This window comes from Enoplosus armatus, chromosome 13 (assembly GCF_043641665.1).
Source record: "Enoplosus armatus isolate fEnoArm2 chromosome 13, fEnoArm2.hap1, whole genome shotgun sequence".
In the NCBI taxonomy this organism is placed as follows: Eukaryota; Metazoa; Chordata; class Actinopteri; order Centrarchiformes; family Enoplosidae; genus Enoplosus; species Enoplosus armatus.
In genome coordinates, this window is record NC_092192.1 from 16,274,200 (window position 1) to 16,295,142 (window position 20,943).

Consider the following 20,943-nt stretch of genomic DNA (forward strand, 5'->3'; position numbering starts at 1 on the left):
CTAGGCAGAGCAGAACTCTCCATCGTGTAAGCTTTAGGTGTAAGCTTTGTTACAGCAACACAGCTGCCTTTTTAGGAAGGTGATTCTTCTCTCTTGAAGTGTCAAAGACTCTACTTTGTGAATTGATGCTTCATCATGAGTACACAGAGTCTGTCTGTGCTCCTGAATAATAATGCAGTGGTGAGTTTTATGCCCTAATGATCGGGGGTCCTGGGCCAGGGAAAAGCTCTTCTCCAAAATCTAAGAGGTCCTCAAGCCCCCAGGCAGAGAAGCCTCTGTCAGACGTAGGCTGACTCACTAGACTGGGTCCTGCCCAGGTTCGGGGCCTGGGACAGGTGTGAAACATCCTTCTTGCGCACTTCACAGATGGACTTCCTTCGAGCCTGCACCCCTCGCATGGCCGTCTTTATCTTCCTCCAGCCAAGGTGGTTGAGCTCAGCCAGGTTGAGCAGCACACATATGCCACTCACTGCAAACATAAAGACCAGAAACACGGTCTTTTCTGTGGGACGAGACACGTAACACTCCACCTCCTTCACACATGGGTAGCGATCACACTCAAACATCCCTGGCACGTTGAAGCCGTACAGGAAGTACTGGCCGGCCAGGAAGCCGATCTCCAGCGCGTTGCGGAACACCACCTGGATGACATAGAAACGGGAGATGCCCTCCTGCCGTCGCACTTTGGCACTCTTGTGTGTTTGAGGGAGTCCCCGGGGTCCGTTGGGGATCTCCTTGACCTCCAGGCAGTCATGATCCTCTTTGCTGCTGTCAGGGTGCACCAGGATGCCGTTGATGTTGCGGGAGTGAAGCTTGCGAGCGTGATGGTCATGATGGCGGCCGTGGTGACCATGACCGTGGTGATCCATGTAAGGATGCAGGAGAGAGTAGCTTCGGTCACGTGCTTTAGCAGACTGGTGAACAGAATATGTGATGAAGCACAGGCTCGGCGTGCACACCAAGATGATCTGAAAGACCCAGTAGCGGATGTGCGAGATGGGGAAGGCCTTGTCGTAACAAGCCTGGTTGCAGCCGGGCTGCATGGTGTTACAGATGAACATGATTTGCTCATCCTCATACACCTTCTCCCCCACAATGCCTACTATCAGGATACGGAAAATCACCACCACTGTCAGCAGGATCCTGCAGAGAGACAGAAGGAGAAGGAAAGGGCAGGAAGGGGAGGGGGGTGAAAGGGAGATAGACAATGTCAATTAATGAGGAGCAAATGCAGATTCAGGAATTACCTGGGTGTGATTCTGACAATTTAAATTTCAAGTCTTGGTTCAACATAATCTAACTGGTGATTGGATGCTGCTTTGTTCACCTAAAGCAATTTCAGAGCAACAGACAGAAAACAGGTTTCAGGCAAGATCCCTTGTTGAGTGTGTGTGTGTGTGTGTGTGTGTGTGCGTGCGTGCGTGTGTTTGCACGTGTTATCACTCAGCCGCTGTGACAAACAACACCGTAGGATGGTGGAGTTGCGCTCTAGATAGCATGCACACATGAGCTCCCTAATCATAAGAGACTAAAACAGGTGATTTCACACTCATCTTCACTGCTGAGCTGAAATGGAACAGGACATACACGGACATCAGCGTTAGTGAATGCACACATGCTCAAACAGTTATTGGTATCCATCGATTCAAGGAACAGTGTGGTAAAATATACGTCTATCAGTGTTAATATTAACTCCTGCCTTTCATTGTATTCTATTTTGTCTTCATTGTTTAATAAATATTAAAACATTTCAACGGGCGCCACAATTGCAAAGCTTTAAAGGATTGTGTCTGTTTAAAGAGCTCTGATACCAAAACAGTCAAACCTGTGAAAAAAAGGCAGCTGCTGTTCCAAGAGTCATAGCACAAGTGCATTATCAGCAACTTAGTGCTGAACCATACAGGTGGCATATTCAAAAAAACTATTGGGACGTCCCATTGAGCATCATTAGTGCATCGCTGCAGTTAGAGAGAGCTGTGTCCAGGGACCGGAGGATCTAGAGAGCAGTGCGGCTGCTTTTCAAGGTGTCTGAGAGACTGGTGTGCTGTACTGTTATCTTCTGGTGTCGATCCAGCATGGGCACTGCGGAGGAGGACTGGGGCTTTAGGGCTGCACTGTCAGCTCTTTCTAATGAGCGAGGAAAGTCTGCACATCATGGGGCTCCCTGGTATTTATGCCACAATGCAGTGGATGTGCATGCTCCCTGTGTGGAGGAGCCAATTACTTAAAACCCGCTTGTTTCTGAGCACAAGAAGGCCACCCAAGGCAACTAAAGGGACAGAGATAGATGGGAGCTGGCCCCAGCTGGGTTGGAGCAACTGGGGTAAATGGCAGCTATGTATGACAATTTTAAATGAAAAGTTGGTCTAATCCACATGTCACATGAAACTGCATAGTGTATCTTTTAATGAGGACTCAAAAATGCCCACACCCGCCTTCCATGGCGAGTTACCACAGCAACCAGCGAATTGGTGAAAGTGAGGATCTGGACACAGGGAGAGAAGAAGGGCATAGACACCGAGGTATGGAGGCAAAAATATCCTAGAATTGTGGGAAACGTCTGAAAAGTTACATTTACTTTTCCTTGGGGAGTGAAAAAATAAATGTGTTTGATCGAGGAAACAGCTCATGAAAGCCAGGTGAAGGTAAGAGGTCTAGCAGAGGAACATGTGTTAGCGTGAAACAGACTTAAAATAGAGCAGAGCGCCGCTGCAGGACTGTTCCCGCTCCACCTGCGAGTGCATGTCTGTGTGCTTTTTTTGTGTGAGAAAGACAGACACGAGGACACAGAGACAAAGAAGGGGAGTCATCCATGTGTGTGACTTGTGCAAAATGGCAAATATGTCCGGCCATCAGTGCTCAGAGCAGCTGTGAGCGTGTACGCTACACTGACTTTCAGTGTGTTCAGAAATACAACAGAATTAAAGCTTCTCTGCACCTTTGATCTCCCAGAAGTTAAATGCTGGTTGTGTCTGTAATTTACATAAAGACATTCAGTCACTCTCTGATCCTTTGCTGTGAGCCGCATGTATCTGCCTTCACTGGTGGTTTGACAGCAGTGGGTTCGACCGAAGGGCTGATATTGATGGTTCTCTGCACCACACGGAGTCATTGGACGTATACTGCTCACTGGGATAGCAATCTGTGATCGACACTGCTCATTTATATGCAAATATTTGTTTAAACAACATGTTCAGGGTGAGAATCTGCGTCTCTGGTTGCTGATTTAAAACGATATAACAGGATAGATTACAGCACGTCTGCATTCACTTTCTGTTTCTGTTCAAGGTCTGCTTCTCATGCCAGTGATAATTACTACATTGTAATAGCATTAACTAAATGTCACTAAGTCTGCCTGCTATCCACATCACAAGCTCATAGACTGAACAGGTCTAAACGGGTTTCTTTATATGATCAAAATGTCCATTTACATTTCATGACATTTCTCTCAAATATTTTTGTATAGGTGTATGGAATCGCTGCAGAATAAAAATGCATACAACACATCTGCATAACCAGTTTGCGATCCTCTAGAAACAGGCTCTTCATTACGTGAGTACAGGTTCATTTTGGTTCATTTCTGCCAACTTTCTATTCATTTTTTTTCTTTATTTAGCACCTTCTAAACTGTCCTTTACCCCACTTGCATGGTATCCTTTTTGTCGTCACTCAGCTATAAGTCTGACTTTTTGTCAATTTAATGAATTATGAATTTGCCTGGAAACCAAATTACAAGACAAAGGGCACAGACGCATGTAAAAATGTCCAGGTTTATCACCATGAAAAGGTGAATACCAGTGGAGAACGCAACAGACAACTGGCACTCAGTGTACCAAGTTTATTATATTACATTTTTGCCGCTAACAAGAACAAACAATGCTGCTTGCATTTCATGCCATGTATTTAAGTGATCACTGACCACCTGAAAGCAAAAACCTGGTAAAACCGACTTGGTAGTGTGCTAACTGTCTCAGTGTATGAGTTGTTGAAGTCTCATTGAATGCAGCATTAACAGCTGACTGTGGATTAAGGATTTTGGGATATGAACAATGAAGGATAAACCTTTTGTGTCCTTAAATGTGACACATTCTGTGATTGCAGTTTTCTCAGTGCAGCTTTGTTCAACTCAAGAGTAACAACTTTCAGACGTACTCGGACTTTCCTCAGATAGGAAACTTTTCCTAAGTACCGTACTGCAGATATTCAGTCACTCAGTCTATACTTGTTTGTTGGGCAGTTTTGTCGTTAAAGAATTCCAAGAGATTGCAAGTATTGAGTGTTGTGCTGCGTGTGTGTGCTTGTAGGCGTATGTGTGTGTGTGTGTGTGTGTGTGTGTGTGTGTGTGTGTGTGTGTGTGTGTGTGTGTGTGTGTGTGTTTGTGCCTGCATGTGTGTGTGTACTCTACTGCTGGATAACAGGATAATCAGCACGGGGCAGATTGCTGCATTAGCAGAAAGCAGTGGACGAAGGTTATCTGCAAACATCAGTGTTTTAAGTCCCGCAGAGTAACAAGCCAATACTGTACGTTAGAGCAGGACAGCGCTGAGGCCTGAACCTGCAGAATATTCAATAAGCTCCATGAATGATGAAAAAGACTTTACTACTCAAACTAACTCAAACCCTAGGGGGAGAATATAAAAATAATGCTAAATAAGGACGGGAAAAAAAGATGCAGGCGTTACTGTACATTGCATTGTCTATCACATGGTTCCTTTAACCAAACGTTCCTTAAACTGCCAGTAATTTATCTCCCATGTCGGTCACCACTCATCACCTCATTTAGCTGCCCACTTCCCAGAGGACCTTCCTTCAGCTAAGACTAATCATTACATTTTTGGAGACTTTCTAAATCCCTCACACTGTGCCAGAGATTTAATAAGATTTGAGAGAAAATTAATCTGTCTGTATCCCTGGACGGGGCTCACATGTGACAGTTCTTCTCCACTTTTCATTTTCTTTCCTGGTATTTGCATAAAGTGCAAAGACATAGACAAGCTAACGTTTGTGGGAGGGGCGACGAGAGGAGGAAGTAAAGACGAGGACACAACATGTCACTGCAGTGAAACTAAACATAACTGATCTGTAGGCAGCTGATTGACCTGTGAGATTGTGTGTACAGTGTAATGGTAGCTGCTCTTCAGCTGGTGTGTCGGCTGGACATGCAGGCTCTGTCTCTCCCAGAGGCTTTCACACACACACACACACACACACACACACGCATATACTGCACGTTCATTCATACAGCAGCTGCTGTTGCCAGCCTCCAGGGACAACAATTGCCTCGAGCTCAAGAGCAGATGGATTGGGAAACACACACACTTTACTCACACGCACATACACACATTTTGAATATAAATGACCCTGTACTGTATATGAGTCAGGAGTAACACACATATAAAGGTGTATATCTGCACATATACGTACACAGACAGTCCTCTGAAGGGCTGGTTAATTGCAGTATTATCTGTGGAAGTAAAAATATTCTTCCCGCCCGTACACTCTCAATAATAAGCTCCACTGATTGCTGACGGCAGCACATAATGAATAAAGACCATAGAAATTAGGCAGCTTAATTATCAGAGTGCAGACATTTCTCTCCTCCCGCCCCTCATCCGCTGTTCCTCTCTCAAACTGTTTTAATAGTTTTAGGTCTTGCCCACGTACGAGGCAGACGTACGTGACCGCCTGAGGTGCCACTAAGAGTCAGCATGACGAATACATTAATATAAGATGTGTGGTTCATCTCCTTCTGGTCTCCTCCTCCTCTTAAAATACTTAGATTTTACTGAGAGTATAAAACTTAAATGGTTTTGAAATAGACCTCTCCAATATTTGGGAGACAAAAACCATAAAGGCCTTTAATTTCTGTAACTTTCCTTTGAGCTACAACACACGGTCAACACATGCAGCAATGTAATTATCTCACTCGCTCATTCAACAACTCTGAGGGAAATGGCTCCCAGCTGTTTTTCAGGAATAAAGGAGGAAACAGGGAAAGTTAATTGTGGGAGACTCTACAGGTAACTGCCTCAATTATACCTTGGCTGAGAGAGACTTTAACAAGATTTGAGTTTTGATAATACCTTAAGACTAAAATATCAGAAACAGCCTATGCTAAAATCCTTTTGTTTTTTTAATAAGGCAAAACTCCTTTGTTAAAACAAATGGATAACAAAACAATCGCCCAAAGCTGGAAGATATTGTGTTTGAAGAAATTCCAACACACAACGTTTCTATTAACTCATTGCACAGCCTAACCATGCATGGTGATGATGCAGTTTGTACCAGATGCAGCCTTCCTCCACCCCATTTGTCTTTATGCCTTCTAAAATTACCCTTTCATCTAAAAGTGATCCTTTCATCTCAATTCTAGCCAAGGGAGGCAAACATTATGCAAAAGTATTTCTCTCTAAAATAACTTGAAAGTTAAAACCCTTCAAATGAACGGTATCAGCATTTCCCTTTGATTCCTAACCGGCACATTTTGCTGATTGCATCAATGTGTGATTTCAAAATATTTCATAAATCACATCGTGTCTGTTCAGTATTTGGAGCGATGACAGCTTCTACACGATCAAAAGAAATATAAAAATGAAAACGGAGGATGGGTTTTAATTCAGTGTAAAATACAACGTATTAAAATGTATGTGCAGAAAGGTTTTTCATAGAGTTACACATAATGTGCCATATAATTATCTGTTAAATCTGTTATTATCTGTCAAAGTTATTACTTAGATGGGCTTTTAAAGGAGGACTCAGCTTCTATCCAGAGAAAATGATTATATTTTTTCAGCGTGACACAGAGCAGATTAGGCTTAGTTTCACTCAGCCCACTACATCTAACTTTTGGATGAAAAACCATCATATTTTTGCAGCAAATTTCTGCAGCCCTTAAAAGAAAATCAAAATTAAACTATGTTGTTCAGCACTTTGCTTCATACCCCAACTCCAGCCAGAAAGTTCCTGTTTTCCCAGAATGCCTTAGCCCTTTTAAGTGTAGTTTTAGGTGTAGCTGCGGGGAAAATGTATTGTGACTTGTGGCGGCATTGTATTCCAGTCAACTGAGGACAGATGTCAGCCATATCTCTGCCAGCCCTGGGATGAGTAGCTCCCTTTATATGATAATATAAAACCTCCCTTCCTCTTTCATTCTGACGGACTGACAACAAAACGATACTGTGTCTTTACAGTATGTTTGGCAAGTTATCTGTCAGAGAAAAAAAGATACAACAACAAATTGGACCCAGAAATTCAAGGTGCAATATTTGTGTTGGGGTTTTAAGGTAGATTTTCCCTGAAGCCTTTAACATCTTTCCACCTTCTTATGAAGAATTACTATCATCCCATAGTGACAGCTAACCAAACTGAGCACATCAGTCTGAATTTATGTTAGATGAGCCAATAATGATGCAAGGGTGAGTGTAAATGGAAGGCTACTGAATTTTTGGGAAGTTATCAGCAAATTCTAAGCATATACATGTTAACCAATCAATAGATGATGTAAATGCCACATGTTTCCAAAGTTAAATTTTTGTTCTGTTCTGTTGAAATTTGTAGATTAACATATAATGTAATTTTATCAAGCATGTTCTCCCTTTCAGTTCTGGTTAACTGGAATAACATGACTAACATCATAGTCAATGTATTATGTCTGCTGGAGTTGTTGTCATGATTTATTAACAAGTTTACAAGTGACGTGATGTAGGCTTTTAAGAGTTGTGGTCAACACTGTGTGCTGCACCCATAAATACAATTTAATAATAAAAGAAAGAAAAGAAAGTGTCTCAGTCTCCTTGTGCAGTTTTTCACATTTCACAATGTACTCAGATAGCTAGCAATTAACCAGAAGCACATGCGGCTGACATGACTTCGCCTCCTCAGTCATAATGGTCACTGACTCGGCTGACTTGGCATCGTCCCACTTGGACAGCTTGTTGTAGAACAGAGTCAAAGACGGAGGATTCGAGGATGTAGAAAGAAATCTGACCTGACGTGAACATGAAATGTGTATCATAGTTTTTGTTCTGAATGAAGCTTCTCACAAAATCTATTTCTGAATCAAATTAATAAGCAATGATTAAAGAAAAGCAACTACTGTGTCACTCTCAGTCTCCAGTTGAGCGGCTGACTGATCACAACAACGAGCAGGTTGTGGTTTGATACTTAGTTGATTTCACACAGTTTATTTTTCATTAAATGAGACTATTTTTACTGGAAATAATATTAATGGGAACAATGAATGAAGTACGTCTTTGCCACAGAATGAACCATGGCAACCACAATGTAGCAGCAGGTCAGTTCCCTCATTTTTCAGACAATATTAATGCTCTGTGCTAAATACAGCATGTTTATCTTCACTTTTACATAGTGACATTTTAACTGAATGTATAATGATGGAAGAGACATGATGTTACTTTTAATAAGTTTGTGAAAAGGTCACTTAATTCAAAAGTGTGTGCTGCAGAAGTGTAACCTCTATATGAGGTTAATAAACGGAAAAGGTGTGGGCTGTGAAACCAAAACAATGTGCCAAAAGACGCTAAAGTGCTCTCTGTAGAGCTGCAGAGTCGGGCGTTAATTCTCCATGGGTTCGTCACTACCAGCGACCCCTTTCACATGTTGTTACATAAATGTTGATTTGTGCAGCTTTAAAAAGGATTATTTTGACTACATGAGCCTGAGTAGCTGTCATCAGGTTTAAGGTGTTTTGAACATCCAGTTCTGACTGAAGTATTTCTTTATCCAAGAGGGAAAAAATGTTAATGCCACAACTCTGTGTAACAACACCTGCTTCGCTTATGGATTTTCCTTTCTGACAAATGTGATGCAAACTATCTGTCGCTATAATAGTTGCTACAACCTTCTTCCTTCCTTAATTTGGTTTGCCACCCATCCTGATTTTTTCTCTTCATTTCTTCAGCGACTGATATTGGTACACAGCGTAACGTTTAATCATGCACTCTACCCACACTATAAAGACAAACACGCATTCAACTGTGGATACTGCACTTCCCTCGTGTAATAGCGTACTGTAGTCATGTACTATCATTATGAAGATAACTCACTGTAATTAAAAACACACTCTAAGCATTAATGAATGCTATGACCTTACATTGTCTTTATTTTTCAAATCATCTTTTATTTAGTTTTAATGTTTATTAGTCAGTGTATTTGATTCTCTGATACATGGATTGGTGTTGATTGGACTACATTAATTATTTGCCCATTAACAATTCCACAGATCTGCAAAACCTTTGACTAATATATTGTAAAAACTGCAAAATACATAGGTTTAAAATCATATCTCTTGTTCCTGCCTTTATCATCATGAAAATAGAGCCAAAAACTGTGCCCTCAAACATTCATACTGTAGCAACATGCCACTGCTCTAACTTCTGGGTTTACGTAAGTTTTGGTTTCTAAAAATGGGTTCACAGGCCATAAAAAGTTAAGAAGTCTAACCTAATTAAGGGATTCTAACACAATGGGAAAATCACTGAGATAAAGAACATTTAGGCTATGTATAGGGAAACATTACATAGCCGGTAAGGCTCACACACACCATCGATGTGTTGCTGAAATGAATAATGGCCTGCGCTGTATGAAAGCTGAGCTCAGCTTTAACGGCAAAATCCCCTGTCGAACAGTATAATCAATAGCATTCAACATCAGGGATTGCTGCACAAATAAACTAATGACAACTCTCGATGTGCAGAAAAATGGTTTCATTTGAAAGACGGTCCCACTCCTCGCCACAGGATGATAGATTACTAATCCTGTCAAACTCTGAAATATTGCTTCCATTGTTTTGCTTTGCAACACAATCTTCCCTGACAGTATAGATTTTATCCAGGAAGCTGATTATTAATGACACAAAATACATTCTGGTTCACTATCAGACAGGATGGTGCCCTCAATTAAAGCAGAGCATTTCTACATCTCAAATTATTTTGGGAGAAGTAGGGTGCCCTTCTCAAAGTAGGGTACCTCCTTCTTGTGGATATCCTGACCTATTTAGGCAAAGTGGAGAGAGAAGCACAAATATGTGCATGAAAACTACAGAAGGGAACAACTCTGGGGCAAAGAGGCAGACCGTCATCTGTACTTTGCTTTTAGAGCCAACAAACAAGGATGCAGATATATAACCTCTCAAGACTCTCCATTCAAGTGCTGTGTTGTTTTTTTTACCATATAAACAGAGTTACAGAGCACTGAGGTATTCTATACACCACTTTATCCATTACATTAAAAGGCTGGTCACATCTGCATACATTTTTAATGAATTACTTGACATAAGTTGCAACAACAACATTTATTAAGATTTTATGAAGTTTTTATAATGCTCAAGTGGGGAATGATAGACGTTAAATAATAAAAGTCTATTACGCAAGAAAAAACAAGTAAAAGGTAAGGATATAGAAGTTTAGAGTACATACATTAAATACTCACTGACAAAACTTTATTTTCTAAAATAACTTGATTGAAATGCAATATCTGTAATGTAATGCCAAATACACAATGGGTTCATGTGCTTCAACAACAGAGAGCATCTGCCTCTTATTAAAGGTGCTGTTTATTCAGCCAAACCTGCATTGCTGTGTTTGCATAGATGGTGAATATTGCATGTAATTTCTCTCAGGATGACATCACCCTCACCTTTCACAAGCACCACTGTAAGAGCATTACATTCAGACGGATGTGAGATTAAAAAACAGAAAGGTGTATTTTTAGAAATCCTCATCAATGCAGAGGACGCATATTGAGTTTGTATGTGTGTGTGTGTGTGTGTGTGTGTGTGGAGACTGTTTCCTCAGCAGCAGGGTCAGTCAGCAGCTCCAGAGGAAGGAGCTGTGACACAGATTCTCAGCACTGAACCTCTGCAGAGGGAAAACTTCTCTTCTTCCTCTGCCTCCTACTTCCCCTCCCTTCTGTACCCTTTTTGTTCTGCCTCCACGGCTCACATCCTCTCCTTTCTATCCTTCCAACCGGCAACCTTTATTATTTTATCTTCCTTAGATCACTTTAGTCCTCCATTATCTCTGCCTCTTTTTTCCGCTGTACTTGTCTTTGGCACTGACCTCACTACAGCATTGCAGTGTAGGGGGAAGATGCATCAACACACTTCCTTTCTTTCTTTATACCTGCAAGGTGTATAACTCAAACCCAATGGCTTCATCCTCTCACGGTAGAATGCATCTTTCTTTCTTTTCTTTTTTTTACAAGACACACATACACGCACACCTGTGGTCTGCAAAACATCTGCGCACCACACATGTGAAAAAGAAAATATGCAGCATGTCATGTTTTAATACACCATATGTGTATATGATCCATTTTGTTGGTCTTAAGTAGACGTATGCATCACAGAATTATATCTAAATGTCACATTAAGGATATATAGGTAGATTTTTATATACAGTATTTAGGGCAGTACGAGAAGTAAAAAATGTATGTAACTTTACCAAAAGTAATAACACATGGAAAATCCAATAGTCTCCCTGGTCTGGCCCAGTAAATACACATGATGGGATGGCCCTAGATGCGAGACAAATACCCCCCACATTCAATTGTTTGCAGTGTTGTGTGGACAAATCTCTGTTTTTGGCAGATCTGCAAAGTATACAAGCATTTGTTTGTCGCACTGGATTAAATATGTCTTATTTGCAAGAGAATATATATTGTCAAGGTGTTTAAATTACAGTCTGATAAGCAAGAATAATAAAGAGGATGAAAGGAAAAGTAAATGAATAACTAATGTAACACTTTTAATGCTAGAAACAAGACATGGCTATTCGTACATTATTACTAAGTGCTGCACCAGACCTACCAGCTAATCTGTCAGACAGCTTAGTTTTAATTGCAAACCTGTCACATTCTTATGAATTACAAAATATTTCATATACAGTATAAGTGTAAATGAATCATCTTGTGTACAAACTTTTGAGACTGCAAACATTATCAAGGCTGCTGGTGTTATACTTAACACACACCAGTGTATCATCAACATATCAACACAAAGACATTTTATTCATTTTGGAGACAAAAATCAGGTCTGTAGAAATCTACAGTAAGTATGATAATCTATAATTGCTGTGTAGCAACATGCTGCTTTGCAAAGTCAGTCAACACACGGCCTCTGCAAATAAATATTTGTAGGATTATTTGCAACAAGTACGCAAGTATAATTATGGTCCACACCCCACAACAAATTTTGATCGAATAAGCCCGGAAAAGTTGCATTTTTATTATATGCACTAAGTGTATCTATAGCCCTGGTTGTTTCATCACCTGGCTACCTTTGCCCATCAAGAGCAGAAACCTAATTTATTTCTTTAATTAACACACTGGGTGAGATACACTGAGACATTTTACAGGCCATACTGAACTGTAAGTTATCTAATGCTGAAAGCCCCAGAGTCATTATAACTGTGAGTATACAGTAGATTTGGCTTGGGCGAGAGAAAGAGATTAATGCAGCCTTGACAATGATTTCTTTCACTGTGTAATCATGAATACAGTCATTGGTTATCCATGCACACACTGCACATTGCCCAGTTAGAAGTCAGGCATATGGAAATCACAATACACAACATTAATCTTTGAATGAGTCATAATATGCAAGCCACCTGTGGTTAGTCAGAGGCACAGAAGCAACTCTCAATTGTCTGTCTCTTTCAAAGACCATAATTAAGCTAACCTATGCCACTGCGTAGAGTTGGTCGGTTTCTATTTTTAACACCGTCACGTATGCCTAGGCTAATTATCTATCCTATGCCAGGGCATAGGTTAGCTTAAAACCTACAATTAAGAAACAGCTTAATTGTAGCTGGATTAGACAGTCTAGACATCCGACAATGCTATCCGCTATATGGTGGAACTACATCCTCACGTTGCAAGAGAGAGAGGGTTGGCACTCAAACAGATGATTGACATGCAACCATGTTCCAAAGTTTTGATGCAGGGGAGACTTTTCAGCCATGGGGAGACATCACTGTCCTGTTCTTTGGAACGGCATCCTTTGAACTGCAAGCGCACACATGCAAACTCTTTCAAAGAGGCTGAACATCCTACATGTAATGCCATCTAGCGGTTGCTGCATGCTCCGGCCACACCCTGTGAAGTGCAGGACTTCACAATGCACAACAGTGCAACGCTATATCACAGTTGGTTGTGTTCAACAGACCACACCTGACCACACCCAACGGCGGGTGTTGGGTGTGGTCAGTGGTGCAACAGACTTGAACCTTTCAACCCGTAGAGGTCAGTGCAACAATTTTGACTCCATACGTGATTTAGTGTGGAGTTGCTCATTAACAATCTAGGAGGCATCTTTACAGCACAAAACTGTGCCAGTGGTGAACAATTCTCCAACTTGCTGGTACATCCAAAAACATCATTCTGATCATTTAAATGTTAAGTGTAATTAATTTCCTGACCATGCAGACACATGCTTAGGATTAGGAATCAAGTCTTTATCTTTAGTCGTTTTTGTGTTATTGCTAAGATTGTCTAAGAATGTCTACTGTCTAAAAATGCTACAGGTAAAAAGCCAGGTCCAGACCACCACTTAATAAGAAATTGCTTCACCCTAACCGAAATTCTCTCTATCCACCAAACTTCAGAAGAATTCTCCAATACATTTTTTGAGATATCCTGCGAACAAGCTAACTAACAGGGACAACATTTAAATTGGCTTGGCAAGGGTAAAAAGAAATTCAGGGATCTACAGCCTAAAATACTCACAAAATCCTGTAAAAAGTGATTCCAAAGACAATGTTTCTTGGCTGGCATAGCATAGACATGCACAGTAGAACGAGGGAACCTCATTGGAAAGCAGCTAATATTACAGCTAATGCCCTAGGGTCAACTAGACAGCCTTATAGGACAAACACAGTCTGAGGGAAGCCAAAACACATAGGGATCATTTACAGAGCATTTCACTGTATTCAGCACAGTAGCACATAGCTGATGTCCTGTGGGCACCACACAAACTACTTACTGTATGAAGGAACTCTTTTGCTAATTCATATTATCATTTAACTCTCAAATGTTGTCAGTTTCGAGGTTTTTACACAGCTGGTAATAAATCTAGAATATTCTATCATATGAAGAACAAAAACTGGTGCATATACAGTAGGACTATTCTAAATTGAACCAGAGAAAGCACTTATCTTTTTTACATTTTACTAAATGTATTTTAGGTATTCAGGGAACCCTTTTGAATGTTCAACCAATGAAGTGCATGATCAACAAATACTTCAAATTAAGCAAGAGGAAGCCATTACATCATCAGAGTATTCATTATGACTTTTGAAAGAGGTAGCAGACAAATTGAGAGTTGCTTCTGTGCCTCTGAAAAACTGTAGGTGGCTTACAGTCATTGAATCATCCAAAGATTTGTTTTCAGCATTCTTTTAACCCTAATCTCACAGGGTATTACTGATTCAGCTGCCAGGACCAGGTTTTAAAGCTGCATTAAGTAATTCTTGACCACTAGGGGGCGGAAAGACTCCAGAACAAGTTCACAACAGTTAGCAATTAGCTTATGAAGTTGTTATGGCTAACATGTTAGCAAACAGTTGCCTACTTACATATCCAGCAGAAACAGAGCAACACGGACATCCCTTTGGTCTCCTTTTTCTGGCCACCTGTTGAATGTAATTCCAATATTCACTGGCGTTTAGCCCTTGTTTGGACTTCCAGCTCATGAGAAAATATCTCTCTCTATTTGGTTTACTAAATGTTCAAGTTTCTTCACCAGTTACTTCAGGTATCTGCCATCTCGCTGGGCAGTTAGCATATAATTAGCTTGTTTTAGCTTCTGTGTCGGGAGCAGCTGCCCGCTCGGTCATACACAAGCCGACATTGTTTTGGTTTTGTCGCTCCGGAAACCAACACAATGAGCTGAAAATGGCCGAAAGCTGTGTGGAGCTTCAAGGTGAGATGCTGATTCTCAGTGGTACCGGCAATACTACCAATCCCATAAGCAGGAGGGAGTCATATGATTAAACGGCACAAAATATTGCTTAATGCATCTTTAAATCAAGTCAACATGCTCTACTATATGCAGGTTTTCATTCCATCGGAGGACTAGACCAGGTGATTTCATTGACTAAGGCACTTTCAACCACAGAGGAAGAACTGAAATGACTTGGTGTAGTGTTTGGTTGGAAGGAAAATCTCCATTGCACATGGTTTCAGATCCCTGATCAACAGAAGTTTTTGTATAATGTGGCTCACATCATCTCTGTTGCCCTCTTGCAGTTACAATGTCACTCATTTTAAGGGATATAGTCTAATGGACTAATGCAAAGTGTAGTCAATAAAGGTATGAACCAGTTGTCAGTCCTTTAACTTACACACAGAGCAAGACACATACACGCACACACACTCAAAAGAAGCCACTGGAGCAGAGAGAAGGTTAGGTTGCGGACTACCTGAGGTCTGGGTTCATGAGCACAGCAGTGCAGTCAAATTCAGTCTGTGTGGCTTTGTTTTTTTTCTGAAAGGTAATTTTAAAATCACAAATCTATACATCCAGGTTTCACCGGCTAAACCTCTTTGACTCTTCACTTTCCCAAATGTGCACCCAGCGTGATATTTGGATTGTGTTTAATGGGTGGAAAATTCCACTTTTGCATTTAATTAATCACACAGAGATGATGTGGAGCACATTTTTCACACAGATTTTACAGCATGTCTCCATGGCATGTCTCCACTGCTAATCAAACTAAAAGCTCATCTGTTCAACCCTCCACCACGAACCATTCTCACACAAAACATGAGAAATGATCTCATCAGACTTTCACTATGATGCAAATAAGTGTCCGCAGATAAGAACAAACTGAATGAACTTGGGTTTTTTAAATTTTCTGTCTCAAGTTCACACAGAGTTCAGAGCCATTTACTCCCCCTTTGATTCTACCTTCCACACCTGCTTGATCACCATCCTTTCATCTTCCGCACCTCTGCTCTCCTCTCACTCCCACTCCCCTCTCCTCCTTCTGTCCTATTGGTCTGTGGCCAACAGCATCAAGAGTTATCTATCAATAGCTAGGCTATTAGGTATTATCAACACAGGAACCTCTCTGAATTACCCATAATGCCAAGTAAAGCCTGCTATTGATTATGTGCAATTAGTTTATCCCTTAACGAATGATGAGTGTGGAGGACAAGGGTGAGGAGAGCAGGGAGGATGAACGGACAGGGGGAGCCAGTGATGACTGTGGGGGACTGTAGAACAGAGGAGAGCACTGGGACAAGCCTGAGGAGGGGGGTTTCTGTAGGGATGCCATCAGCTACATACAGATCAGATACATACAGAATAACATATACTGTACATACAAACACCCAGCTCGTCAGTGTAAACAAAACCACGGACACAAAACCAGAAAATAAGACCTTTACTCACAAAATCCATCAGTGTCTTACCTTCCAATCATGGTAGAGTGCTGCTGGACGGCCGCCTCCAGCAGCCTCTCCAAAATGGTCCATTCCCCCATGGTGATGGAAAGGTGGCAGAGCTGTCAGAAGAAACAGGGCTTGGGGGGCAGACCCCTCTTTCTCCGGCGGACTCCTTCTTCCTCTTCCCAGGACCGGCCCGCGCTCTTGTGGACCTGCCAGCCGGCGGGGGTACACCCAGCCCCCGTCCCACACCAGCTCCCTGTTGACCTCTACACGTTGACCTGGCCGCTCGTCTTTGACTGTTTGTGTGAAAGTGAGTGTCTTCTCCTGGGCCTGTCCCGCTGTGCTCCTCTTCTTGGTGGAGGAGAGGTGCTGAGCTGATTGCCTCCCCCTCCTCTCTCCTTCAGTCTCTCCCCCTCCCCTGTGCGGTGATGCTTGTCCTCCCCCTGCCGCACCACTCTGTTCTGCGCTACAGCATACCGTATGCTATAGCTCACTGCATGACAGCCATGATCACCCTCTCTTTTCCACTTGCCTCTCTCCGTCCCCTTGCTCTTTTCTCCTCTTCCTCTTCCTCCTCTGTCCCTGCCTTCGTCCTCCACCTTACCCCCAGGGCATTCCTTGTACTTCACCTGCACTGCCTGCCATCAGTGCTGCTCTGCGCTCGTCCTTGCATTGTTTAGGATCTTTGCCTTTGCTGCACCCTTGCTATTCTAACCTAAACACTCACACCGCATATAGCTGATCCTCCTCACCTCAGCGAACAGCACTGTAAACACACACACTTGCACTCGATGACAGCTCCGAATCCCACTCTCCCACTTCCTACTGAGGACTGCAGATCCACACCAGCACACAAAGCTCCTGCCTGCTGAATGTCATTTTATGACTGGAGGAATGGTCGATCCCACGGCTCCGAGCGCTACAAGGACCCATAAAAACCTGCATACACACACACACACACACACTCAGAGCCGCACACGCAAACACGCTGCCTCCCAGCCCCTCAGTAATAAATCAGCTGCCTTGCTGCATCCAGTGAGGCTGAACCAAGGCAGTGCGCTGCAGACCTGCTGTCCTGTGTTGTCCCCCTGGCTAATTTCAGCACAGTCCAGTGCCCAGAGTCATGTCTGCCGCAGAGAGCGGGGATAAAAAGCTGTCCTGTGAAGCCTATTTCTGGGTTCCATCATCTTGCATCCCTCTCTCCCCCTCCTCCCGCTCTCCTTCAACCTCCTCTCTCTTCCTCCTTCCCCTCCTTTGCTCACGTTTGTGTGCAGATCTCAGTCTTGCCAACTACCTCTATCTCAGTGTTCGGTCCCCATCTCTGCTTTGTGCTCTCCCTCTCTGTCTCTGTGTCTCTTCCTCGCTCATGGAATCGCTCTATCTCTGTCACACTCTGTGAGCATGCAACACCCACCCCCCCCTCCCCCTTTCTCCTCTCATAGATCTGCTCTCTCTCCTCCCTCTCCCTTTTGCCCTCCCTCCGTCTTCTGGTAAATGTGCTTGGATTGCTACCCTGATCGCTGCTTCACTTATGCTTGCAAGAATGCCTCCCACCGTACTGCTGTGTCTGTTCCTGCACAGAAAAGAGGGACTCGAGATCTAACCGTGCCTTCTGCCCTGCCTTCACTGCAATCCTTTGTTCCAGTCTGGAAGCTCGGCGGTGTTTCCCCTACTCCTCAAATGCTCTCTTCCTCTCTTTTCACACACGCTGTCATACATCATCCAGCCCATGCTTCCAGGAGGAGGATTAAAGGAGGACTGTGGCTCTGCTCCACCCCATCCCCCATCTATCTCCTCTCTTTCTCCGTCTTACTGTACTAAGGATGACAACACACCTATTTCACCCTGACCCAACCCTCATGCCCTTTCCTCTCATCTTCTCTTTCTGTTCCTCATTCTGTCCATTTCCCCACCCTCCTCCATCACAACCCCCGTGCTCTCTCTCAGGAGAGATGAGCACCGTATTGTACTTTGCTGTGACATTGAAAGCTGCATTCATTAGATTTATATTAAGGTGGAGTGGAAATGGGATGGTCTCCCTCCATTACACACACACAGATACAGGAAGATGTATGGCGTGTAATTAACAAGCTCACACATCCACCCATCACATACAGTAGACAAAGACGAGTGTGTATCTTCATCTAAGAGGCAAGAAAAGAGAGGATACATAACAAGAGAAAAGACAGAACCACAAGTTATTTTCCCCCCAAGATGTGAGTCATGGCAAGGTTTTCCCATCTAGAAGACTGAGTCAATTTTTGCAGAAGTAAATGATGCAGTGGCATGACACAAGACCAGCAAACCAGAATGAAGTCATGGCTTGAGGTGACAAGTTCAATTAATTTGTGCTGTGCTTCGTTTTAGTTACGCTTCTTTGATTTTGGATGACGTGCTTTTCTAGTTGGCAGTTTATTTGTTGCAGAATAAGGTGCATGCCTTTGGGGTGCTTTGGAAAATGTGATACTACCTTAACATCCTCAAATCCTGTGCCATCGTATTTCTGAAAACAAATAGCAGTGAGGTGAGCAAATTCACAATCGCAGCCCTCACACGACAACCTCTACAGTGCATTAGTAATCGATCTATCTTGTTGTGTATGTGCATGCACACATGCAAAATCCTTCTGCATGTGTGTGTGTGAGAGTGAGAGAAAGACTGAGTGGGAGAGACAGAGAGCGAAAGAGAATTTTTTGTTTGTTCAGCATCTTCAGACTTGGGGTCTTTCCCTTACCAAGGACATATGGTGTAGGAGTGCTGTTGAGGAGAGCGGGGAGGGGAGGCGGGCAGGTGGAGTGTGATGGCTCTAGTTTGGCGAGGCTTGGGTCGCACACAGAGCAGCTGAAGCGCTGGCATCAGCCGGCCGGCGCTCCGAGAAGAGCCTTCAGAGCTGGATGGCTCATGAGCGAGAGAGGCGCAGGTGTGTCTTCAGTGACCTAGAACAGCCAGTTCAAGCATGCATAAACACACACTGTACTCGCACACTCATAATGCATCATCATACATACTTACATCAATGATAACACAAATGAAATTCATATTAGTGCAATAGTTAGGGTCCTACTGTAATGTAGGGGGAAACCAAAATGTAAACAAACTGCAAATGTTAAATCTGGCGGGTTTACAGTACATTCTGTAGGGATCCAACATTTTAAAATATTCAATATTTCCATTCAGTTTGAGCTCATGTTTGATCTCATAAAGATACCCATGTAAACATACCCCACATATGTCCCGCTGTGCTGCATATATCTTGCAGAGATTATCAATATTTAAGCCCATGTAATGTTAATAAGAGTTATGTAAGAGTAAAATTATCCTCATAACAAGGGCACCTGATAAAATATGGAAATCAGAAGTCATTATTAATAAATGTGATTATGATTATGATTAATCGTGGTTTAGTATTCAAATGAATGCCAGTAGAAAGAGCAGACCCGAGTTTTATCCCTACCATTTCAATTCACAAATATATCATAGTGCTTGAGTTGAACAATCATCTGTAGTGAAACAAATAGAGGACACATATATTATACAAAACATTATAAGTATGCAAAATATTAGGAAAGCAACTGGCACTATAACTTTAAAGGCTTAGAAACTGTATTTTACCTCCCATCCCTTCATCGCCAGCTCCCATTTTAGATTGAGGCAGATTTATCGGGTGAAACCAATAGACGATCAAACACTTGAATCTATTTGGTCCGATTAGTATGTCAAGAAGAGAGTGTTTCTGATGCATTGTTTAATATTTTCTCTTGACATTTTCTACCTTCGTGAAACAGTACACTGAGCGAAGATGATGATAGCCAAGTATCTATCTGCTTTGATTTGAAAATATGTTGACCTTTTGTTGGTATGTTGTGACAGAACGAGACATTTGAAACTCTTTCAATTGTAGGTGATTGCTATTATCTAAATGATTGATGATACTGTAATTTGTCTGTCCTTGGGTGAATCAAGTGAATCAAGTCACCTTGTTTGTTGCCACAGGGCTTCAACCTTCTGGACAGCAGCTGTCCGATGAGCTGGAGGTCATAAGCAATCCAATGAGAGCTACAGAGGGTCCTGTAAACATTACAGCATGATACCAATTTTAAAAAGTGTCTGACATAACAGACCTAACAAGTTAGACTTCCACTTTCACACCTTCATACTGCTACCCATAACTGTGATTTAATTTTGCTCACAAAGATAATAATGCCAGTTGGCTTGGTGTTGAAAGGTTGCCAGCAAAACCCTGCATTGATATAACCAATATAAGACTGTGCAGTGATCTCTAAAAATAGTCTGCCCTGAACAAAAAGAGGTGCCATTCTTTCGATAATAACAAGGTGGCTTAATATTGTCAAGTGAGGATGTGTCAGACCTTAGGCATTCCTGTCTAAGTGTTATATAAGTAGCTGTTACACTGGCATTATTAGTAGAAGAATATGGTAATAGGTAATAGGCAAGGATACACTGAGTAACTGTCAAGTCAATTACAAACTTCTACTGGAAAAAAGATGTATATAAAACATATAAAGCAAATAAATT

The 20,943-nt window shown here is 42.1% G+C and overlaps 1 protein-coding gene across 1 annotated transcript; it reads right to left on the reverse strand.

Moving 5' to 3' along the window:
• Window positions 1-278: 278 nt before the first annotated feature.
• Window positions 279-16,508, reverse strand: LOC139294894 (gap junction delta-2 protein-like). Its single transcript, XM_070916877.1, has 2 exons — window positions 16,432-16,508; window positions 279-1,143 (listed from the first exon to the last, which is right to left on the reverse strand). Exons 1-2 carry the CDS (start codon window positions 16,500-16,502, stop codon window positions 279-281), a joined length of 936 nt encoding a protein of 311 aa, XP_070772978.1. The 5' UTR covers window positions 16,503-16,508.
• Between the last annotated feature and the right edge of the window lie 4,435 nt (window positions 16,509-20,943).

What these genes read in the sequence shown, in the direction of transcription:
- LOC139294894 (XM_070916877.1), bottom strand. Translation starts at nt 16,502, where the DNA reads ATGGGGGAATGGACCATTTTGGAGAGGCTGCTGGAGGCGGCCGTCCAG. An exon ending in CACTCTACCATGATTGGAAG is followed by an intron (nt 1,144 to 16,431) that starts GTAAGACACTGA and finishes GTCTCTCTGCAG; the next exon opens with GATCCTGCTGACAGTGGTGG.